Source organism: Hippopotamus amphibius, chromosome 10 (genome assembly GCF_030028045.1).
Source record: "Hippopotamus amphibius kiboko isolate mHipAmp2 chromosome 10, mHipAmp2.hap2, whole genome shotgun sequence".
Lineage (NCBI taxonomy): Eukaryota > Metazoa > Chordata > Mammalia > Artiodactyla > Hippopotamidae > Hippopotamus > Hippopotamus amphibius.
In genome coordinates, this window is record NC_080195.1 from 50,105,182 (window position 1) to 50,131,088 (window position 25,907).

Sequence of the window (25,907 nt, forward strand, 5' to 3'; positions counted from 1 at the left end):
CAATACCTGTTATACAATGAGCCCTCAGTAAGGGGGAGTGCTTTTACTATCACCTCAATTAGACAGGTCTAGGTTCAAACAGTGGCTCTGCCATTAGGGAGATGTGTGTGAACTTGAGTAAGTTACTAAAGCTTTCTAAGCTACCTTTCCTCATCTATACATGAGGTCCTAATAATAGTATCTAACTTGCAGTGTTGTTGCAAGTGTAAATGAGATAACAGCAAGGTAGTTGGAAGACAGTAACATAGCTATTAATAATGACTGGATTTGTGGACCTGAATTCCTATGTACTGCTTAGGAGTTTAAACATATGGCCCATCAAGTAAAGAACAGTGATAAGAACACTCACCAAACTAAGGCAAAGTGAGGATCAATAAAAAAATGAGAGTGCCTTACAGACATGCAAGGAGTTATCAGTAAATATGCCAGTGTCATACTTGTTTCACATCACTTATGACAGCTGTGATAACTAGACACTTTTTTAACTTAACCAAAACGAATTTAGTCCTTCACCTTGCCAAAGTTAGGATCTGCTATTTATCTCCAGGCATGATATCTCAGGTTTGTTCTGACTATGTTTTATTTTGTTTCTTATCATTTCTCATGTATGAAATAGCCTCCTCATTACAGAAAATAAATACAAGGGTCAACACCTGACTTCCTCTAGGTCTTTGGTGGAAAATACACAAAGATAGAAGGGAAGTCCACTCTCACCTTCTTGCCCTCAATAATCATCAAGACGCATCCTGCCACTGTCAAGGCAATCATTAAATAGCTGATCTTCACCCGGACCTTGTTCTTTGCAGCATCGAGCATCTCAAACCTAGTAATACAAGGAGATCATGAGATAAAGTTAAAATTTCTCTTTCTGAAGTTGCCAGAAGGATATAAATCTCTGTGTCTCACAAATGAGGAGTGGAGTATCGCCTACAAATACAAAAAAGGAAGTGAAGCCTACAGATCTTGTAGGACTTCAGGGGGGACAGAGCATTTGCACAGTTCACTTTATGTTTGTATATAAAACACAATAAGGGGGTGGAGACAAAGATAGAAGGATGTATTATAGAACTCACCTCCTCCCATAAATACATGAGAAATACATCCACATTTGGAACAATTCTCACAGAATACCCACTGAACGCTGGCAGAAGACCTCATATAACTAGAGCTGCAAGAAAGATCACCACATAACTGGGTAGGATGAAAGAAAAAAAAAATTGGGACAGAACCTGCACCCCTGGGAGGGAGCTGTGAAAGGGAAAAAGGTCCCTCACCCTGGGAGCCCCCCTCACTGACTGGTAGGTCCACTGGGACAGACAGTAAACCTCAGAGGCTCAAAGGAGAGTGCAGCAGCTAGCCTGCAGTAGGCAGGACAGAGAGAGACCAGCACAGGTGGCCCTAGCCACCTTGTTGCACTTCCCAGCCGAAGATGCATGCCTGCTGGTGTGTGCAGTGGCTCAGTGCTGAAACTTGGCCAGAAGACCCAGCCTGGCTGTGCAGAGGCAGCCCAAAGGGCCTCGAGTGTAGTCTGCGCTGCAACTGGAAGTGTATGCAGGACAGAGCCCAGGTCCATCACCGGAGCCCCACTGTTAGCACGCTCAGGTAGGGCAATGGACTTGGCATAGCAGCCTCACTCTTGGGGAGGTCACACTGGCTGTGGCTTAGCCACTATGAGCTCTGGGAGTGTGCAAGCAGCAGGTGCTTGCCTACACACAGAGGCAGGGCTGAAATCCGAGGCGATTCCCTGCGGGTGCACAACTTCACTGAATTTATGCGTGCGGCAGCACCTGGGATAACCTGAGCTGATTACTGGCTCTCCTGTAGCTGAGATGGGTCCTGTGCAGCAGCAATAGGCTTTGTGGGTGCACACATGTGGAAGTGGGGCTGAAATCAGAGCATCTCCAAGACGAGGCGGGGCTGAGGGCCATGCCAACAATGGTGTACTTTGTGAGCCCACACAGTGGGTGAGAGGCGACAACACAGAGCACATGTCTGTGCAGCCAGCTCCTGGGGAGGAATACACAGCGGCTCCTTTCCCAGCAGGAGCACTCCCCTCCTGCCTACCTCACACCACAGCTTAGAATCGGATCTGGGGGCTCCTACTCTAACGATTGGGGAGCAGACCCTGCCCCTGACACAGCTGTGACAACCACAGAGCAAAGAGAAGGCCCTGCTCAACGCAACATCCAGTACAGGATCTGATCGCCACAGCACAAATCACACCCCTCTAAAGGGGATAACAGCCAACACACACTGAGGAAAGATGTGGCAGACATCCACACCAAACACAGCCCTCACACCGGTTACACAGGGTCATTCCCACATAAAAACAGCCCTTTAAGACCACAGTAGATAACTGTTTCCCTTAAATTCATAGAGTCAGAGAAATATAAGTAAAGTGAAAAAGCATAGGAACCACTTCCAATTAAAAGATCAAGAGAAATCCCCTAAAAGATTGGTTGGTTTGTTTCTCTAGACTGAAGAAACAGACCTTTTCAGTCTAACAACCCAAGTTCAAAAGTGAGGTAATAAAAATGCTGGGGGAATTAAGAAAGGCAATTGCTAGAAACGCAGATCACTGTAATAAGGACCTAGAAACTATAAAGAGGAGACAATCAAAATTAGACAACTCAATTGCAGAGATGAAACTGAGCTAAACTCAATAAAGAGCAAACTAAATAATGCATAAGAATGAATAAGTGATCTGGAAGATATAATCATGGAAATCACCCAAACAGAACAGCAGACAGAAAGAAAATGGAATAAAAAAAAAAAAAAAAAGAAAGTAGCATATGAGCCCGATGGGATAACATAAAGCATCAATCTATGCATAATAGGGATTCCAGAAGAAGAAAGAGAAAAGGGAATCTAAAATGTATTTGAAGAAATTATGGCCGAAAACTTCCCAAACCTAAAAAAAGAAACAGATATCCAGGTACAGGAAGCACAGAGGATCCCAAACAACAGAAACCCACAGAGACCTACACCAAGACATATTATAATTAAAATGGCAAAGTTAAACATAAAGAGAGGATTCTAAAGGCAGCAAGAGAAAAACAGTTAGTTACAAGGGAACCCTCCATAAGGATATCAGCTGATTTCAGTACAGCAACATTGCAGGCCAGAAGGGAGTGGCAAGACATATTCAAAGTCCTAAAAACCTGCAACCTAGGATATTCTACCCAGCAAAATTATAATTTAGAATAGAAAGAGAGAGAAAGAATTTCTTAGATAAGCAAAAACTAAAAGAACACAGCAATACTAAACCTATCATAAAAGAAATATTGAAAGGTCTTCTCTAAATAAAAAAGCAAGAATGCATAGAAAAGGGAAAATTTCAATAGGAAAAGTAAATATATGAAAGTATGATAGATCACTTAAATAAGCCAGTATAAAGATTTTTTAAAATATTGTGAAAGAAATTATAACTACAGCTTTTGCACAGCAAAAGAAACCATAAACAAGACTAAAAGGCAACCCTCAGAATGGGAAAAAATAATTGCCTATGAAACAATGGACAAAGGACTAACCTCCAAAATATACAAGCAGCTCATGAAGCTTAATACCAAAAAAGCAAATAACCCAATCCACAAATGGGCAGAAGACCTAAATAGACATTTCTCCAAAGAAGACATACAGATGGCCAACAAACACATGAAAAGATGCTCAACACCACTCATCATCAGAGAAATGCAAGTCAAAGCCACAATGAGGTATCACCTCTCGCAGATCAGAATGGCCATCATCACAAAATCTGCAAACAACAAATGTTGGAGAGGGTGTGGAGAAAAGGGAACTCTCCTCCACTGTTGGTGGGAATGTAAGTTGGTACAGCCACTATGGAAAACAATTTGGAGGTTCCTTAAAAAACTACAAATAGAACTACCATATGATCCAGTAATCCCACTACTGGGCATATACCCAAAGAAAACCATAATCCCAAAAAAGAAACTTGTACCATAATGTTTATTGCAGCACTCTTTACAATAGCCAGGACATGGAAGCAACCTAAATGCCCATCAACGAATGAATGGATAAAGAAGATGTGGCATATATATATACAATGGAATATTACTCAGCTATAAAAAGGGATGAGATGGAGCTATATGTAATGAGGTGGATAGACCTAGAGTCTGTCATACAGAGTGAAGTAAGTCAGAAAGAGAAAGACAAATATTGTATGCTAACTCACATATACGGAATCTAAAAATGGTACTGACGAACTCAGTGACAAGAATAAGGACACAGATGCAGAGAATGGACTGGAGAACTCGAGGTTTGGGAGGGGGCGGGGGGTGAAGGGGAAGCTGAGACGAAGCGAGAGAGTAGCACAGACATATATATACTACCAACTGTAAAACAGATAGTCAGTGGGAAGTTGTTGTATAACAAAGGGAGTCCAACTCGAGGATGGAAGATGCCTTAGAGGACTGGGGTGGGGAGGGTGGGGGGGACTCGAGGTGGGGGAGTCAAGGAAGGGAGGGAATACGGGGATATGGGTATAAAAACAGATGACTGAACTTGGTGTACCCCCAAAAAAATAATAAATTAAAAAAAATTGTGAAAGAAACTATAACTACAGTGAACAGCACAAGGATAAACATGAAGATGTAAAATAAGACATCAAAATCATAAAATGAGGGGGAGAGGAGTAAAAAAATGTGGATATTTTAAGATGTGTTTGAGCTTATATGACTACCAGTCTAAAGCAAGTAGATATACTAATGGGTTAACATAGTTGAAAACCAGGGTAACCACAAATCAAAAACAGATAGCAGATTCACAAAAACAAAAAGAAGAGGACTCAAGCATAATACAAAAGGAAACCTTCAAACCACAAAAGGAAAAACAAAAAAGAAAAAAAAAAGGAACAAAGGAGAAATACAAAATCAACTGGAAAATAAGTTTTAAAATGGCAATGAATACCTAACTATCAATAATTATCTTAAATGTCAATGGACTAAATGCTCCGATCAAAAGACACAGACTGGCAGACTGGGTAACGAAACAAGAGCCTACAACGTGCTATGTATAAGAGACCCACTTTTGGGCTAAGGACACAGATAGATTGAAAGTGAGGTGATGGAAAAAGACATTTTATGCAAATGGAAGTGAAAAGAAAGCAAGCGCAACAATACTCATATCAGACAAAACAGACTTGAAAACAAAGGCCATAAAGAAAGATAAAGGGGGACAGTATATAATGATAAAAGGATTAATACATGAAAAGGATATTACACTCATTAACATATATGCACCCAATGTAGGAGCACCTAAATACATAAAATAAATACTAACAGACATAATGGGAGAAACTGACAGGAACATAATAATAGGAGACTTTAACACCCCACTCACATCAATGGACAGATCTTCCAGACAGAAAATCAATATGGGAACAGAGATCCTAAAAGGCACAATAGAAAAGCTAGACCTAATTGACATTTTCAGGACATTACCCACCCCCCCCCCCCCAAAAAAAAAAGAATACACATTCTTTTCAAATGTATATGGAACATTCTCTAGGACAGACCACACACTAGGACACAAAACAAGCCTCAACAAATATAAGATAGAAATCATTTTAAGCATCTTTTCTGACCACAATGGCATGAAACTAGAAATCAACCATAGAAAGAGAAGCAAGGGAAAAAAAGGATTATGTGGAGACTAAAGAACATGCCACTAAAAAACCAATGTCTATGATGAAATCAAAGAGGAAATTTGAAAATACCTTGAGACAAATGACAATGAAAACATGACAATACAAAATCTATGGGATGTAGCAAAAGCAGTACTGAGGGAAGTTCATAGGGATACAGGCCTTCACTGAAAAAACAAGAAAAATCTCAATGCATAGGTTGGACTGGGGATTGGCCCTGACTCCCTAAGATGGCTGTACTACCCTGCAACCACTCTTCCCTCTGCCCTCAGAGACCCCCTTCTGGCCCCTTGATCCGCCTCTGACCCCTGCTGACTGCACTTCTTGTCCTTCCCTCAGATCACTTCTTCCTGTGGCCTCACCATGGTGACCTATGGACAAAACTGCCCACAGCCAATGTATATTCCTCCATTATATGCTGACCTTGGCAAAGCTGCCAGAGATATTTTCAACAAAGGATTTGATCTGGGAACTGGTGTGAAAACAAAGTCACGTAGTGATGTGGAATTCTCAACATCTGGTGCATCTAATACAAATACTGGTAAAGTTACTGGGACCTTGGAGACCAAATATAAATGGTGTGAGTATGGTCTGACTTTCACAGAAAAGTAGAACAATGATAACACTGTGAGAACAAAAGTTGCTACTGAAGACTAGATTTGCCAAGAAAGCTGACATCTGATACAACCTTTTGACCAAACACAGGAAAAAAAGGGGTAAAATCAAGTCTTCTTGGAAGAGGGAGTGTAAGAACACTGGTTGTGATGTTGACTTTGATTTTGCTGATGGTTCACCTGTCTTTGGTTATGAGGGCTGGCTTTCTAGGTACCTTTGACAGTGCCAAATCAAAGCTGACAAGGAATAACTTTGCAGTGGGCTACAAAGGACTGGGGACTTCCAGCTACACACTAATGCCAATGATGGGATAGAATTTGGAGAATCAATTTATCCAAAAGTACGTGAAGATCTTGAACACTTTAGTAAACCTTGCTTGGACATCAGGAACCAACTGCACTTGCTTTGGCATTGCAGATTAATATCAGTTGGATCCCACTGCTTCCATTTCTGCAAAAGTCAACAACTGTAGTTTAATTGGAGTGGGCAACACTCAGACTCTGAGTCCTGGTGTGAAGCTTACACTGTCTGCTCTGGCAGCTGGGAAGACCATTAATGCTGGAGGTAACAAACTTGGGCTTGCCCTGGAGCTGGAGGCTTAATTCAGCTGAAAGAAACTTCTAGGAATGGATATAAGAAGATTTGGCCTTAATACATTTCCTGCGTGACCAGGAGGCTGCCCCCACCGCCAAGAAGGTGATCAAAACAAAGAATAATATAAACAAGAGCTGTATTTTAAACATTTAGATAGTAACTTATTAGCTGGTTTCTAGTTGAATTGGTTATCGATCCAGTTACCAATGCTGCAGTCATGCAGTCACCTATACTTAATTAAATGCATTTAGCTGTTAAAGGTGCCACCTGCCAATAATGAAACAGACCTTTATTAAAACTGAAAAAAAGAAAGAAAAACAAAAACCAAGAAAAATCTGAAATAAACAACCTAACCAACCACTTAAAAGAAACAAAAAGAAGAACAAACAAAATCTAGTTAGGGACTTCCCAGGTGGCACAGTGGTTAAGAATCCACTTGCCAATGCAGGGAACATGGGTTCGAGCCCTGGTCTGGGAAGATTCCACATGCCACGAAGCAACTAAGCCAGTGTGCCATAACTACTGAGCCTGCGCTCTACAGCCCACGAACCACAACTATTGAGCCATGTGCCACAACTACTGAAGCCTGTGCACCTAGGGCCCATGCTCTGCAACAAGAGAAGCCACTGCAATGAGAAGCCCAGGCAACGCAATGAAGAGTAGCCCCCGCTCGCCATAACTAGAGAAAGCCCACATGCAGCAAGGAACACCCAACACAGACAATAAATAAATAAATAAAAAGATAAATTAAAAAAAAAAACTATTAGCAGAAAGAAGAAAATAAAGATCAGTGAGAAAATAAAATTTTAAAAAATAGAAAAAAAAATCAATAAAACCAAGAGCTCGTTTTTTGAAAGGATAAACAAAATCAAAAAAACCTCTGACCAGCTAACCAAGAAAAGAGAGAGGACCCAAATAAACAAAATAAGAAATAAAAGGATAAATAATCTCCAATACCACAAAAATACAAAAAACCATAAGAAAATCTCTGAGCAATTATATGCCAACAAACTGGACAACCTAGAAGAATGGATAAGTTTCTAGAAACATATAGTGCAACAAAACTGAATCAAGAAGAAATAGATAATTTGAACAGTCTGATCTGGAATTGAAACAGAATATGTAATTAAGAACAAAAACAAACAAACAAAAACCTCCCTGCAAACAAAAGTCCAAGAGCAAATGGCTTCACTGGGGAACTCTACCAAACATACAAAGAACTTATGCTGATCCTTCTCAAATTATTCCAAAAGATTGAAAAGTAGGGAACACTCCCAAAGTCACTGTATGAAGCCACCATCACCCTGATTCCAAAACCAGACAAAGACTACCAAATAAGAAAATTATTAGTCGATATCTCTGATGAATATAGATGCATAAATCCTCAATGAAATATTAGCAAACTGAATCCAACAATACAAAAACATCATACACCATGATAGGTTGAATTCATCCCATAGTCACAATGATGATTCAATGTATGCAAATAAATCAATGTGATACACCACATCAACAAAAGACAAAAAAACACATGATCATCTCAATAGATGCAGAAAAAACATTTGATAAAATTCAGCATCCATTCATGATAAAAACTCTCACCAAAGTAGGTATAGGGGGAGCATATCTCAACATAATAAAAGCTACTTACGACAAACACAGAGCCAACATAATACTCAACACTGAAAAGCTGAAAGCCTTCCTGCTAAAATCTGGAACAAGTGAAAGATACTTGACTCTCACCACTTCTATTCAACATAGTGCAGTCTTGGATTGGAAGAATTAATATTGTTAATATTAATACTGTTAAATTAATATTAACATTTTTTATAGTAGCAATAGTTTCTTTTTTTATTTTAATATACTTTAGGAAACAATATACAAAGCTGAGCTTTCCCACTGTTTCCAGGTAACAGCAGGAAGCTCCAATTACACAAATTTAGCCTTTTGTGATGGCTAAGAACAGCAGTCAGCACCAGACTTGAAAATACAAACATCCTCCAAAATGAAATGTCATAATAGTAAGACAGGTAAACCAGGGTTTAACAAATGACAACCACTTGGAAGTGACTTAATCATTCTTGTTGAATTTCATATTTCATTAAATATTCTTATACACAATTTCCTGTTAATATGCTTTAAACAAAACCTCCCTTAAGGAATTATTTCAATTAAGTATAAATGTTCAATAAGAACAGTTCTGATAAAGAACCCCCAGGTAGTTCAAATTCTAATATGCACTGACTGAAGGTAAAGAAAAATAACAGTTTTTGTTTAACATGTTTATTACAACAGATACAATTCACATCTGACTAGTTCTGTTTCTTCTTTCCCCTCCCACAACCATGTTCACTGGGCCATTTCCTGATATTTGAGCAATCTATGCACTTTCAGCACACATGTCCAGCAGTACTTTTAAAAGTCCATTCTTACAGGGTACAAATAGATTTCAATAATTTATACAAACAAGTGGGTTATGCTCAGTCACCGCAATGTGAAGCTACTGTACACAGGAATGAAAAGGTTATAGAAAAGTGCTACATCAACAGTGCCTTAAGAAAGGAGAAAAACAGAAGCCTTAAAAAATGGATAGAATCAGATCAAGGATTTCAGAGGGAAATGGAACACACGGGAAATGAAAAACATTTCTCTGCAAGACAAATGGAGAAGCACTGCTCTTGATCAGGTGCGCATGTGGAAACAGCTGTTTCATGATACTTTGTACACCACCCATATGTTCACAATCACATTCTTAGAGACACAGACTGCCTGGCGCTTGCACTGAATTTCTGAAAATGCAAGATTTCTGAATGATAAATTAACCCCCCCCCCCCCCATTTTTCTGTAAGAAAGCTCATTCTGCAGACAGGTTTACATGTGAAAGGCTAGGTACTTAGCCACCTCTGCACTGATTAGTTTTGGATGTCCAAGCTCTGTTACAAATGGCTTCCCATGGCTTCACTCTACAAAACATATTTACAATGTGAAGAATACATCTACAAGAAATCTACATTTCAAGGGTTTTACAAATCAATCTTGTATCTTTCCCCTGAATTGAATCTCACAGACCCTGACCCTTTGTCATTTCCTTTGCCCAGCTTAACGGTCCAAAGTCTACTTAAATGCAGTTCAAAAATGTTAAGACTGGGCAACAGATTTACAGTTCCTGTTCTCAACACCATGTGCAATTATTCACATCTTCACACCATGAAGGAATTCTGATATTTTAGCTTTTCGAGTTCCTTAATTTGTTGTCTCAAAAATAGTATCCTTTGCTCTCGCAAAGTTGCCTGAATCTCACGTACTTGGCCTAAAGATCTTAAATTTTTTAACTCAGTACAAATTTCTGATATGTGAACGCTTCCCATGTTATGGGCTTCTTCTCGCAATCTCGATGCCTGCTTCTCTGCATGATCTGCAGGCCATCCTTGAACATGTTTGATGAGATTCTCACTGAAGTGTGCAGCTAGCGTGGGTGCTAATGAACACGGATGTTGGGCAGATGAATTCTGTGGCACAACTGCTGCCGTTGATGTGTTACTACTAGAAGTATGATTTGGACCAGGTGACGGACTTCTCTGGCTATGGGACTGAAGACTTTGAGGAGAGACAGGTTCATGACCTTGCTGCTTGTCAGCAGTTACACGCTGCTGTGTGGCCTATTGTGAAACTGGTCCATGCTTAACTACTGGAGTACTAACCTTTGGCTGTGATGAAACAGGAGGAGTACTAATCAAAGGTTTGATATGGACTGTTGTTAGTCTGAGGTATGCTTATTCTTGGAGACACATACGACCTTGGGGATGATGCATCAGACGTTAAAGACACTGGAGACTGATTAGATGGCTCAGCAGTAAGAAACTTATGAATTACAGACTGCAATGAGGCTTGTGTCACAGCAGCTGTAAGAACTTCATTTCTTTTGGATATGTCCATATTAGAATTATTAAGTTGCAGTGTGGCTTGCAAAGCAGGAAGCAACTGTCTAAGCAGATTTGGGTCCTGAAGTAATGGAGGTATTGGTGACTGTGGAACAGGAGAGACAAGGATTGCTGAAGCAGATGCTGGAGGTGCAGATGTGGGGTTCAGTCCAGAGGTAGAGGACGTGGAAGGAGTTGTGCAAGAGTGTGATACAGATTTGTCTCCTGATGTATTCTTTTCTTTCTGTTTTCTGTGCAGGGACAGAAGATGTGGGTGTAGGCCGTTTTGATAAAGTAGATGCTCCATTAGCATCAAATGATTTCTCTGGCTGGTGATCAGACTGTAGCATAAATGGACTAGAAGGAACAGTGCTTGGGGTGGCAGCTGGATGAACCACTGGTTTGACGGGGTGCTGTACTGGTGTAGAGCTACCATGAGTCTCTGCTCTTGGCAGTCTGTAGTCTCTGTCATTGTGTCTGCTTGTCTGAGACAAAATATTCTGTGGCAGCAAACTACTGGCATCACTGGACTGCTTGTCTTCCATTCCACTGGCAAACCCACTAGCAGCTGTTGCTTGCATCACCTGTCTTCTGTAATCCCAATTTTGGGGGAAGCTATTAACTTCCATCTTGTTTGCTTCTTCTTGTCTCTGTTCTCTTTCAAGCCACTCTTTTGATTTTTCCCACTGTGAAACTTCTGTTCGACAACTGTAGTAGTAGTTTTCCCCAGAAGAGCTAATATGCTCAGACCAGTCATCTGCAGAATCATAAGGTACATCTGAAGTTTTGCTTGGATTATTGCTTGGATTAGAAGAATGTGAATTTGAACTATGACGAGCACTATGGTTGTGTGAATTTTCTTGGGGAGAGTAATTGGTCCCACCATCCCTCTCTCTAACTCTGTGAATAGGCACATTTTTGGCCTTACTGTGATCTGTGCTGTCACTGTATTTGTTTTCAGGACTATCAGATCTCCGCAACATTTATTTGGTGGTGAAGGATCTGCAGCATCTCACATTTTTTCATGTCTGTGATCACCACTACTGGGGTGACTCTTCGATGAATACTTAAGTGCCTAGTAAGGCTGCGTGTCCCCCTGCCGGTGGTCACAGCTTGGCTCGCCCTGGCCCTCCTCTTCCTCCGTGGCATGGCTCGCCTCTTCGCGACCCGTCTGCTCTTTCTGGTTGCCACTGCCGGTCCGCACACACATGTCCAGCCACCGCTGTTCCAGTTTAGGGGTAGTCCGGCTCCGGAAGCTGCCCAAGGCTTGTCCCGGTGGCCCTGGGGCATGCAGGGTGGGCTGCGCCTTTGGGAGGAGGCCAGTGGGGTGCACGAGGAGCCATCGTGGACTTAATAAGGGTGGCTGTGCTGCAGCGCATGCCAACATTTTAAAATTAATAATTAATATTGTTAAAATGGCCATACTACCCAAAGCAGTATGATTTAGTATGATTCCTATCAAATTCTCCATGACATTTTTCACAGAACTAGAACAAATAATCCTAAAATTTATATGGAACCACAAAAGGCCCAGAATTGCCAAAGCAATCCTGAGGAAAAAGAACAAAGCTGGGGGCATAACACCCAGATTTCAGATAATACTATTTACAAAGCTACATAATCAAAATAGCATGTTATTGGCACAAAAACAGACATATGGATCAATGGAACAGAACAGAGAGTCCAGGAATAAACTGAGACAACTACAATCAATTAATCTTCAACAAAGAAGGCAAGAAAATACAAGAGAAAATAAAGTCTATTCAGTAACTGGTGTTGGGAAAGCTGGACAGCCTTATGTACATCAATGAAGTTAGAACACTCCCTCACACCATACACAAAAATAAATTCAAAATGGTTTAAAGACCTAAACATAAGACATGACACCATAAAACTCCCAGAAGAGAACATAGGCAAAACATTCTTCGACATAAATCTTACCAATGTCTTCTGAGGTCAGTCTCCCAAGGCAAAAGAAAGAAAAGCAAAAATAAACAAATGGGACCGAGTTAAAATTATAACCTTTTACATAGCAAAGGAAACCATACACAAAATGAAGAAAACCTACGGAATGGGAGAAAATATTCACAACTGATGTGACTAACAAGGGCTGGGACTTCCCTGGTGGTCCAGTGGTAAAGAATCCACCTTCCAATGCAGGGGACAGGGGTTCAATCCCTGGTCAGGGAACTAAGATCCCACATGCCATGGGGCAACTAAGCCCTTGTGCCACAACTAATGAGCTTGCACACCTCAATGAGGGAGCCTGCACACCTCAACTAGAGAGAAACCCGCATACCACAACTAGAGAGAAGCCCACGCACTGCAACTAAGACCCGGCACAGCCAAAAAAGTAAAAGAAAATAAATGATAAAATAAATATATTTTTAAAAAGTTGATAGAACTGAGATAAAAATTTATTTAAAAACAAAAAACAAAACAAAAAACCCAAAATATACAAACAGCACATACAGCTCAATATCAAAAAAAACAAACAACCCAATCAAAAAATGGGTAGAAGACCTAAGTAGACATTTCTCCAAAGAAGACATACAGATGACCAACAGGCACATAAAAAGACGCTCAACATTACAAATCAGAGAAATAGAATAGCTGACATCGAAAAGACCACAAATAACAAATATTGGTGAGGATGTGGAGAAAAGGGAACCCTCATGCACTGTTGGTAGGAATGTAAACTTGGTGCAACCATTATGAAGAACAGTATGGAGGTTCCTTAAAAAATCAAAAATAAAGCTACCATATGATACAGCAATCCCACTCCTGAGCATGTATCCAGAAAAGACAAAAACTCTAATTCAAAAAGATACATGCACCACAATGTTCACAGCAGCACTATTTACAATAGCCAAGACATGGATGACATAGTCAACCACGGACAGATGAATGGATAAAGAAGATGTGGTATGTGTGTATATGTGTGTGTGTGTGTGTAAACACTATATACATATACACATACATACACACACAATGGAATATTACACGGCCATAAAAAAGAATGAAATTATGCCATTTGGAGCAACACGAATGGACCTAGAGATTATCATACTAAGTGAAGTAAGTCAGACAGAGAAAGACAAATATCATATGATATCACTTACATGTGGAATCTAAAATATGATACAAATGAACTTATTTACAAAACAGAAACAGACACACAGACATAGAAAACAATCTTATGGTTACCAAAGGGAATGGAGGGGAGGGATAAATTAGGAGTTTGGGATTACAGATACACACTAATATATGTATATGTGTGTGTGTGTGTGTGTGTGTAAAACAGATAAACAAGGACCTATGTTATAGCACAGGGAACTATATTCAATCTCTTGTAATATAATGGAAAAAATCTGAAAAAGAATATATGTATGTGTATATATATATATATATACACACATGTATAACTGACTCATCCTGCTAGACACCTGACACACCACATTGTAAATCAACTCCACTTGAATTAATAAAAACACACACACACAATAAGATTACACAAATTTAAAGTAGAAAAAACAAGAAAAAAAGTATGAAGATGGAAAGTGGAGCCTGGAACAAGGCAAAAAAAAAAAAAAAAAGCAAAAAAAAGGCAAAGCATGTTAACTGATGCTTGCTATGGTGGGCCACAGTTTGGTTCTGCAGTTTTATTTTCGTAACTACTACGAAAAATGAACCAGTAGCTGTTTCTCCCTGAAGTTCTTAAGGAGATAGCATACAATATAATGACAGCCTGAATAACATCCTGACAACAGATACCGCAATAAGCTTCAGAAATTTCAACACAAAGCACAATCCTGAAAGAAAACAAACACGGGAGAGTTAAACAATGCATTCTTTATACCCAGCTTTTGATCTCTGCCTTGAACCAGGAATAGATGTGAGAATATCTGGTATAGCAGAAAGATCCTTTAAGCAATGCCCCCTTAATGTTTAACTTTTAACTACTGTTTTGCAAACACTGAGTGACAGTGAACTGAGTGACTGTGCTCTTCTTTATCAAGTGCCTCTTCTAACCTGTCTGCTGAATGCAGACCTATGTACCTTGAGAGAAAGTTTAGAGCTGGATTACCATTCTTGTGCAGAAGCTGAAAGGCCTAATGAGGAAGAGTCTAAACAGAACGCTGCTCCACCTTGGTGATTCTGCAGGTAGACAGTGAGTCCCAGTTCTACTACCTGAGTGCCTGCCTCAGGGCAGGCCATGTGGAGTCCTAACGGAGCCCAGGATAAAAGACTGGCCCACTCAGTAGGAGTGTAAGTAGCAAGTGATTAGCTCTAGATGAATGAATTGCAGTGCTATCTTTTTTCCCCTTCGTATATTACTTGTGAAATTGAGGGAGGAAAGTACTTTAAAAATGTTTGGAAGGAGGCACAGGGTCCAGGATGTTGCAGGTGGTAGGAGAAAAACCTGGAAAGCATATACACTGATGTAAGAGCTGGGACCCAGTGAGGCAGCAATGTGGACAGAGTCCTCCAGGCACTGAAGCTGGGCCTTCAGGGTGGGAGGAACCAGGGACAACTGCTAAGGACAGTGAATTGCTCTATTAAGAGCATCTGAGATCCCACTGACCACAAACTACCACCCATGTTGACAATGTTTAATATGAATTGGTATTTCCAACTGAAGTGCTGTAATCCTCAGGAAAAGTTATATATTTTACATTTGAGGGAACATAAAAAAGTAAAATGCATTTAAATAAGACCATGAGGTTGCCCGCCATTCTACAGGGAGCAATCAGAATGGGCATGTTAGGCAGTGTCTGTTCAGAACTACCAGCACAAGGATAAACAGCTGCTCAGGCCCAGAGAAGTGGCTTCTAGGGCAGCAGTCCCCAACCTTTTTGGCATCAGGGACTGGTTTCATAGAAGACAACTTTTCCATGGACTGGGAGGGCGAGGGGAATGGTTCAGGCAGTGATGTGAGTGATGGGGAGCAGCTGACGAAGCTTCGCTCACTCGCCCACCGCTCACTTCCTGCTGTGAGACCTGAGGGTTGGGGACCCCCATTCTCAGGTGACTCATGAGGTAGTGCTTTGGGCTTGATGGGGTCTTAGGACCAGCTACAAGTTGACTAAGGAAGGTGTTCTCTAGCAAAGTCAATAAAACACCTATTAGAGCCACAGGTACATATCAGCCTGTTTTCTAGGGATATTCACGAAGAAATTACTGCACAGGCAAGAACTTGATGTCACATTTATTTCCAGCATGTTCTTATTTTCCAGGAGAATATACTGTTGCTTAAACTAAGAAGGACCAAGGCTCTCCTGTTGAAATAATTCTATTGAATATAATGTTTTATTTAATTTGACTGGCAGAAAGAGAAGGTCTCTGTTAAAGCTGTTTTAAACAGAAAGCAAAGACTACTGATCTTCCTGGAAAAAGATACTCTGAATGAACCCAGAACTTCTTCAATCATGACTTGAATCAGAAGCCAGAAGGCTCAGGAATAGTTTCTCGCTAGGAGCTTTGTCCCAAGTCCCTGTCTCTGAAGAGGATGATGTCCATTGGGGAGACAGCGTCTACTTCTTTAAATCTTTTTTGAGGACTTCCCTGGCGGTCCAGTGGTTTAGACTCCATCCAATGCTGGGGGTGCAGATTAACAAAATGGCAATAAGAACATACATATCCAAAATTTCTTAAATGTAAATGAATTAAATGCTCCAACCAAAAAACAGAGACTAGCTGAATGGATACAAAAACAAGACCTGTAGATATGCTGTCTGCAAGAGACCCACTTCAGATCTAGGGACACATACAGACCGAAAGTGAGGAGATGGAAAAAGGTATTCCATGCAAATGGAAATCAAAAGAAAGCTAGAGTATCAATACTCCTATCAGACAAAATAGACTTTAAAATAAAGACTGTTACAAGAGACAAAGGAGAACACTATATAATGACCAAGGGATCAATCCAAGAAGATATATCTGCACCCAACATAGGAGCACCTCAATCTATAAGGCAAAAATTAACAGACATAAAAGAAGAAATTGATAGTAATACAATAATAGTAGGGGATTTTAACACCCAACTTATATCATTGGACAGATCATCCAGACAGAAAATCAAGAAGGAAACAGATCTTAAATAACACAATAGACCACATGGACTTGATACTTATAGAGTATTCTATCTGAAAGCAGCAGAATACACATTCTTCTCAAGTGCACATGGAACATTCTCCAGGCTAGATCACAGGCCAGGCCACAAAACAAGACAGTAAATTTAAGAAAACTCAAATCATATCAAGTAACTTTTCCAACCAGGGCACTATGAGACTAGAAATTGACTATAAGAAAAAAAACTGCAAAAAACCCACAAACACATGGAGGTGAAACAATATGCTACTAAACTGAAGAAATCAAAGAGGAAATAAAAAAATACCTAGAGAAAAATGAAAGTGAAAACACAATGATCCAAAACCTATGGGAAGCAGCAAAAGCAGTTCTAAGAGGGAAGTTTATAGTAAGATAAGCTTACCTCAGGAAGCAAGAAAAACCTCAAGTAAACAACCTAACTGTACACCTAAAGCAATGAGAGAAAGAAGAACAAAGCCCAAAGTTAGTAGAGGGAAAAAAATTATAAAGATCAGAACAGAAATAAATGAAATAGAGCCAAAGAAAACAATAGCAAAGATCAATGAAACTAAAAGCTGGTTCTTTGAAAAGATAAACAAAATTGATAAGCCTTTAGCCAGACTCATCAAGAAAAAAAGGGAGAGGGCTTGGGCTTCCCTGGTAGTGCAGTGTTTAAGAATCTTCCTGCCAGTGCAGGAAACACAGGTTCAATCCTTGGTCTCGGAAGATCCCACATGCCACAGAGCAACTAAGCCTGTGTGCCACAACTACTGAGCCTGCACTCTAGATCCTGCAAGTCACAACTACTAAGCCCACATGTGACAACTACTGAAGCCCATTCCCCTAGAGCCCATGTGTTGCAACTACTGAGCCCACATGCTGCTACTACTGAAGCCCATGTGCCTAGAGGCCGTACTCTTGTGCTCTGCAACAAGAGAAGCCACTGCAATGAGAAGCCTGAACACTGCAATGAAAAGTAGCCCCCACTTGCCGCAACTAGAGAAAGCTCACGTGCAGCAACAAAGATGCAATGCAGCCCAATAAATAAATAAATAAATAAAACTTAAAAAAAAGAGCGAGAGAGAAGGCTCAAATAGATAAAATCAGAAATGAAAAGGGAGAAGTTATAACTGACACCCCAGAAATACAAAGGATCATAAGAGACTATTACGAGCAACCATATGCCAATACAGTGGACAACCCAGAAGAAATGGACAAATTCTTAGAAAGGTACCATCTCCCAAGACTGAACCAGGAAGAAGTAGGAAATATGAACAGACCAATAACCAGTATTTAAACTCAATCAGTAATTTAAAAGCTCCCAACAAACAAAAGTCCAGGACCAAATGGCTTCACAGGCGAATTCTAGCAAACATTTAGAGAAGAGTTAACACCTACCCTTCTGAAACTATTTCAAAAAATTGCAGAGAAAGGGACACTTCCAAACTCATTCTATGAGGCCACCATCACCCTGATACCAAAAGTGGACAAAGATATCACAGAAAAAGAAAATTACAGGCCAAAATCCCTGATGAACATAGATGCAAAAATCTTCAACAGAATACTAGCAAACCAGCAATACATTAAAAGCACCATACACCATGATCAAACCAATTTTGTCCCAGGGACGTAGGATTTTTCAATATCCACAAACCAATCAGCGTGATACACAACATTAACAAACTAAAGAATTAAAAAAAAAACTTTTGATAAAATTTAGTATCAATTTATGACAGAAACTCTCCAGAAAGTGGGGATAGAGGGAATATACCTCAAAAAAATAAAGGCAATATATGAAAAAATCCATAGTTAACATCATACTCAACAGTGAAAAGCTGAAAGCATTCCCTCTAAGATCAGGAACAAGACAAGAATGCCCACTCTTGCCACTTTTATTCAACATAGTTTTGGAAGTCGTAGCCACAGCAAGTTTTGGAAGTCCTAGCCACAGCAATCAGAGAAGAAAAAGAAAGAAAAGGAATCCAAATTGGAAAGGAAGAAATAAAACTGTCACTGTTTGCAGATGACATGATAACTATACACAGAAAATCCTAAAGATGCCACCAGAAAACTACTAGAGTTCATCAGTGAACTCGGTAAAGTTGTAGGATATAAAATTAATATACAGAAATCTGTTGCATTTCTATACACTAACAACAAAATGTAAGAAAGATAAATTAATTTAGTCACTTTCTGTAGCTAGGAGAGAAAATCAAATCAGTTGACTTCAGAGTACCTGACAGCTCTTCACTAGGCACTATATAAGATGTCAAAGATAACACACAGATTTTCCAGCACTGTTTTTATTCCAGGTACTTGCCAAAGAGGCAACATTTAGAGAAGTGGAAACTGTTTTAAAATTTGGTTAAAGGTTTTAAACAGTCAGACTCAGAGGAACTGCTTTTCCTTTAAAATAGATTACTGAAAAGTAAAAGCTGCTTACAACCCTAAATTCAGCACTCACGAGACAGTCTCTGGGATTTCATCTCCCTTTTTGAAGCGACCTGACCATATTAGCATCTTCTTCTCCCATTCCGTAGGCTTATGCAGTGGCACTCTGTGGCTGTAAGTGTCTATGAGAAAAAACAAGAGAAGATATCTTAGTTATATGAGACTGACTCTCAAATTTAGCAACAGAAAAATGCTATTTGTGCTTTTTAGCTATTCACTAAACAGAATCAGTGAGAAATCTCAAGCTAATTAGAGCTTTATTCGAATGGAATTTCTTAGGTTGCTCATTTCTTAAATGAGATTCAAAAATTCTGAGGACTGGAGTAAAATAAAAGCATCATTTCCCGATATAAGCCCCAGCCATTGAAAGCTGAAAGAACAACATGAGCCAAGTTACAAAGGTGAGAAGGATAAAAGTAACAGTGAGGAGCCTGTCTGACTTCAGTAGAATTAAAAAAAAGTTTGTTAAGGTAAAATCAGATTATAAAAGAACTTGAATGGCAGGCTAAGCTTTTTTAACCTGATTCAAGAACTACTGTACACTTTGAGGCAAGGAAAAAGTTAACATTTCTGAAAGTTTGATCTGTACAATGGATGGAAAGCAAAAGGATAGGAAAGGATGGGCAACAAGCCCAAACACATTATAATACAAGGTATTATACTAAAAGGTGAGGTGATAGAGTCTGAACTAGAGTTGTAACAGTGGGAAGAGAGACAAAAAAGTCAATCTGAGGATGACTGAAAGAATTCGGAGACTGATTTAGACAAAGAAGGATTCAGGAAGAACCTCAAACTTGGATGATTAAGACAACAGCAGTTTTGTTAACCAAAATAAGGAGACTGTAAAAAGAACCAGTCAGGAGAGGAAAAAGCATGAATGCCATCTTAGATCTACTGGGTCTAAATTCATACCATCTGAGTAGGTTCCATCAATAAGTCGGGAGTGGAGATAACCATTGGTGCAAAGGGAGAGCCATTGAGGATAATAGAGAAACGCAGAAGACCAGGGGTTAAGCCTTGGGGTGTGACCCAGAAAGCAGAGAGGAGAAAGGGGAAACAGAGGAGAAAGGGGAAACAGAGGAAAATGGAGCAGCCAAAGAGGCAAATGAACAAGAAAGGCAGGGACTTCCCTGGTGGCACAGTGGTTAAGAATTCACCTGCCAATGCAGGGGACTCGGGTTTGACCCCTGAGCCAAGAAGATTCCACATGCCGTGGAGCAACTAAGCCCGTGCGCCGCAACTACTGAAGCCCGCGCCTAGAGCCTGTGCTCTGCAACAAGAGAAGTCACTGCAATGAGAAGCCCAGGCACCGCAACGAAGAGTAGCCCCCTCTCGCCACAACTAGAGAAAGTCCACATGGAGCAACAAAGACCCAACGCAGCCAATAAATAAATAAATAAACAAACAAACAGCCCCCCCCCCAACCCCCGCCAAAGGAAAAAAAAAAACAAGAAATGCAGAACCACAGACTATAAGGGAGTCTTTCAAAGGAAGGGGAAGTCACTGAAGACAAGAAGCATAAAAAGTCAGGGAATCGCAGAATGCTGGGGTTAGGAAGGACCTTGGAGATAATCTCATCCAACTTCCATGTAATGCCTACATCTCTCTTGCAGACAAACCATCTCCTTGACTACACATCACCTTTGCTTATGCTGTACCTTTCACTTAATCAGAAGGCGAAAGCAAAAGGAACAGGAAAGTCACTAGGAAAAAAACCCATAAAGAACCAACGTCAAGAAAAGAGGTTTAAACAACTAGAAAAGAAGTAAAAGTGAGAAGTCAATTCTTACCACTAATAAGTTTCATTTAATTATTATGCCATTGTTTTGCTGCAACTTAAAAAGCTTCACTTCATTTGCAGCTGACTTCACAGGGGCAAGTGTTAATTACTAAACTACCTCATAAAACATTATTCTTCTATAGAGTACATTCTAACTCAAGCATGACTGAAAAAGATAATCTCCTAGAGGAATGTAAATTTTTCTTTGTTTCTTCTTGGGCTATAAACTGAACATGTAAACTTTGGCCATCACTCCAAATATACTTCAATTTTTCAATATTATACTTTTAAAATAAACTTTTAATCACAATGTAAAAAAAAAAAGAAAAGAGGTTTAGAAGTACAGAAATTTTCTAATTTTATCTTTTAACCCTTCCAGCACTAGGCACAACTTTATATATTTTTTTTTCATTTTATGTACTATATACTCATTAAAGACAATTCAGAAAGTGTAGATGTGAAAAAAGAAAAATATAAAAACCACCCCTAATTCTCTCGTCATAGCATGATCACTATATTTTTATTTCAGTGTGTCTCCTAAGTCTTATCCCCATACATATGTACATATATGTAATTTCTATGTGTTCCATGCTTGTGCTTACACACAATATAAAATTTTGTATCCTGCTTTTGTTCATTCACATTATGACACTTTTCATGCCATACGTGGTATTTGTAAGCACCATTTCCAACAGCTGTACAACTGCATCAAGTAGATCTAACATATACAATTAATCATTCCCAGAGTATTTAACATTTAGACTAATTTCTCATTTTCCTTTTATGTGTGTGTGTGTGTGTGTGTGTGTGTGTGTGTGTGTGTGTGTGTGTGTGTATGTAAAGATGTTCCTTCAAAGCTTTTTCCACATATAGGGATTATTCCTTAGGATAGATCCCCAGAAGTGAAATACCAGGTCAAAGGGTATAAACATTTTGAAGCTCTTGATAAATATTCTTTGAGAATAGTTCTTTTCCACTCACCAATACATGCCTGGTCCTAGGGTACTCCCATGAAGAAGCAACAAGCAAGTAGTTCATGCTCCTTCTTCCCACAGTGGTGACAATGACAAGGGTTGGAGTTAGGGATAGGACTAAACATGGCTGAAGTTAATGTACAAGCCAGTGTGTAGCCCTAATTATATTTTACCCAAAACATCATTTTTTGATTTGGTTCATCTTTGGGGTTCCTTAAAAGATGATTTCTAGACCACTACTTACTTTGGTGCATCTACCATCCTACAAAATCTCCAGTCAAATCCTTGAGGCAAAAGATGAAAATGACAAATGAGAAAATTGAAGAAATCACTGCCAAATGTAAGTACAGCTAACATAAGCACAATTTGAGAGGCCTGAACTACAAGATAGGGTATGATATAGGGACCCCTGTGACCACCTCTCTTTTATTTCGAGTTGTTCTAGTCTTTGGGAGCTGCCTAGTCCATAATTGGAAAGACTAATAAAAACTTACGTGTTGAAGGCTTTGGACTTTCCTGGGGTTTGGTGCAAAACCCATTTGTTCTCTTCAAATAAGAGTTTCTGGTCAGCCTTAAAGATGAGAAGGCATCTCTTTCACCTAACCTCAAATAACTTCCTAGGAAAGAGAGAAAAATGGTTCAGAGAAAGGAAATCTGATGTCTCAAAAGGAGAAATGCCTACAAGATACAATTTCATTTATAAAAATTAACTCACGTAAAAAATGAATATTCTACTCTATATATAAGATACATGTCCTACATTTAAGGTTCTATGCTTAGCGCTATCTTAAAATATGCGTGTTTTGCTGACTAGGAAATTAGGAATTTACAACATAAACATTTTATCAGCTGTAAGCTTTATAAAAGTACTTCTCACATGTGTCTTGTCATAACAATGATTCCAGTGGGAATATTATGCATTATGACACTTGACCACTGAGGTAAATATCAGCAACCTCCCAGAAGTGTTAAAACAGGATGCTGAGTTACCAGTAGTGTTCTGGTAAACTCTGGGTAGGGGGCTGCAATGGCCAGCAAGGGGCTCTTTAGAAAGCCTTGTTCCTTCCAAGACATAAATTCTCCAATTAGAAATCAACTTTAGATATAGTCATGAAATATGTATCATTTTAAAACTATGTATATATTTATATAATACAAATGTGTAAAACTATGTTATTATACATAGTATATACATGCAGTTAATATTTAAAGTCTAAATTCTAAGCACCTATAGAGAACAGTACTACAAATCTCTGTGTATTCACCACCCATTGCAATTATCAATACTACGGCCAATATTGTGTCATCTGAATCCCACCCACTCCCTCCCACCAACTGGATTATTTTAAAGCAAACCCCCAACATCCTATTAGTTCATCCATAAATACTTCAGTATGCATCTCAAAACAATAATAACTTTTCTAAATCATATCCAGAATATCATTAACAAAAAAAATTCCCTTTATTCCACACATTATGATCAAACGATATTACAATTCAATTTTTCCAAGGAACTAACAACTTTTTTTTACAGTATATTTATTCTAAATAGGTGCACACACTGCATACAGCTGATGCGTCCTGTATAGGTCTCTCCCTCTTTTTCTGGTCATTTATTTGTTGAAGAAACTAGATCATTAGTTCTATAGAATTTCCCTCATTTTAGATTTTGCTGATTGCCTCCCAGTGGTGTTACTTAACATATTCTTCTAACTCCCCTATTTCTTGTAAACAGATTTTTGAGGTTTCATCAGATTCAGGTTAGAATTTTTAGCAAGAATATGTCAGAGGTGGTACTGTGTACACCCTACTTGCTGTATGATATCCTAAGGTATACATCAATTTCATCTTTTTGTGATATTAAGATTGAGCAGTAAATACTATCAGTGTGACATCCCTTATAAAGTTCTCTATCAACCTTTCATCTAATGTTTTAAGCAGACACTGGTGATTGTTTCATTACAGGTTGCAAGATGGTAGTGTTTTTTTCTACTTTACCTATTTGGTTATCCTAAGGTAAAAGTCATACAAGAAATGTAAAGTAAATGCTCGATTCTTTCCTTTTATTTGCCAGTTTTCAAATGAATGAATTAGTTTCCTTGCAACCTCCACAGGTAACCTTTTGTTTAAAAGTAGCACAAGGAACTCTGGCATTTAACACGGGATGTGCTCCAGTCCATTCCAGTTATTTTTCTTTTTTTAATGCCCAGATGTTCCTATCTTTAGTCACTGGGGACCCTTCTTAGTTGGCTCCTGGGTCCTTTTAACATGAGCTCAATGATCCTTTATAGCTGCCTTACTGTCTAACACGTTCTGCACTCATTTTAAATGCTTCTTGCCCCAGATTTGGAATCAGGCATTCCTCTAAAATGCCTTGGTTCCTTTAAATAGAAACTGTTCTTAGAGATGCCTGAGGGAGGCTCATTGTTACAAGTTTGTCACTGTTTCCAGACCTTTTTAGTGAACAAAGCTAAGAAACACATTCCTTCTTAAAACAAATGTATGCTTAAGAACTTAGAAATTTTCACACTCAGTGTTAGCACAAACATTTTTAGTCAGTCAACGATTAGTCAGAATTCAAAGTAGAGACAGCCAGAAACAGTTTTGATGAGGGTAAAAGGGGATAATTCTGAGTATGCTGGGGTCATGGTACAAGAGAGACCAGGGCTGGTATATGATTCAGTCAGAAGATCACGAAAGAGCCCTAGGGTCCTAGGACATGGAAGAAAAGGAGCACTGCAATAGAGTGAAACAGAAAAGAAAGCTGGACAGGCACCAATGATAAACCTGACCAGGGTGCTGGCCCTCCATGATGCTCTGGGTAACAAAGAAAAAGATGCCCAAGATTTGCCTTTAATGTGACAGGAGTGTGCCCTCATAGTTTTGTGCTTAAAATGTCACAGGAGAATCCAAGCAGTTTTAAAAATCTATTTGTTAGTGGACAGTCTGTTCCTTTGAAATTCCAAACTCCTGAGTGTCGCTGCAGCTTCAGAGTTGGAAGCAATAAGGGGAGGCAAGAGGGAAGAGAAGTAAAATGTGGTTAGAGCACTGGACCTCCCAAAGTTGGTGAGAAACATAATTTCCTTGTTTGTTTGTTTTTTTTTCTCTTGCTGTTAAGAAAACTTTTAAACACAGCAATCTAAAAGATATCACTCTGCACTTCTCATAGGCATATGTTTATATTTGTGTAAAGATTTTAAAAATAACACGTTAAGTGATACATAATTCCACATCAAAAAACTGATCCTTCTAAAGTGTAAAATGCAGAATCAACTCCTGCTTCACTCTGCTGCTGGATAGGAACTAATCAGAGAGAGAGGTGAAAGATGGACGAGGGAGTTCAGGGCTTTCTTGATCACAAATCTCACCTCCACTCCAACTCTCTTTATACTTTTCTTGCAAAAAATAATAATAGAAATAAGGAGGCAGCAGGGTTTCTAAAAACAAAAATTGTAACCTTCAACCATCTGGGGAAGGCAAAAATCTCATCCACCACAACTCTCAGTTTGAAAGTAAAGGAGGATTGGAGACAAGGTGGCAGAGTAGAAGGACTTGAGCTTACCTCCTTCTCATGAAAACACCAAAATCACAACTAACTGCTGAACAACCATTGACAAAAAAGACTGGAAGCTACCAAAAAAGATATTCTACATCCAAAGACAAAGAAGAAGCCCCATGATATGGAAGGAGGAACACATTCGTGATATGATCGTATCCCCCACGTGCTAGGTGGGTGACCCACAAACTGGAAAATAATTGCAGAGGTGCTCCCACAGAAGAGTGCTGAGCCCCATGTCAAGCTCCCCAGCACAGGGGTCTAG

The 25,907-nt window shown here is 39.4% G+C and overlaps 1 protein-coding gene and 2 pseudogenes across 1 annotated transcript in view; 1 reads left to right on the top strand and 2 right to left on the bottom strand.

Moving 5' to 3' along the window:
• The window catches only part of FAM162A (family with sequence similarity 162 member A), a 56,534-nt gene that overhangs the window by 1,889 nt on the left and 28,738 nt on the right, over positions 1-25,907 (bottom strand). The window contains exons 2-4 of the mRNA XM_057696788.1: positions 22,581-22,703; positions 19,346-19,454; positions 715-823 (exon numbers count right to left, since the gene is read on the bottom strand). Coding sequence (XP_057552771.1) covers positions 715-823; positions 19,346-19,454; positions 22,581-22,703 — 341 coding nt within the window. The remainder of the gene's footprint in view (positions 1-714; positions 824-19,345; positions 19,455-22,580; positions 22,704-25,907) is intronic.
• On the top strand, positions 5,874-6,879 carry LOC130829997 (voltage-dependent anion-selective channel protein 2-like; annotated as a pseudogene).
• On the bottom strand, positions 9,703-11,824 carry LOC130829995 (WW domain-containing adapter protein with coiled-coil-like; annotated as a pseudogene).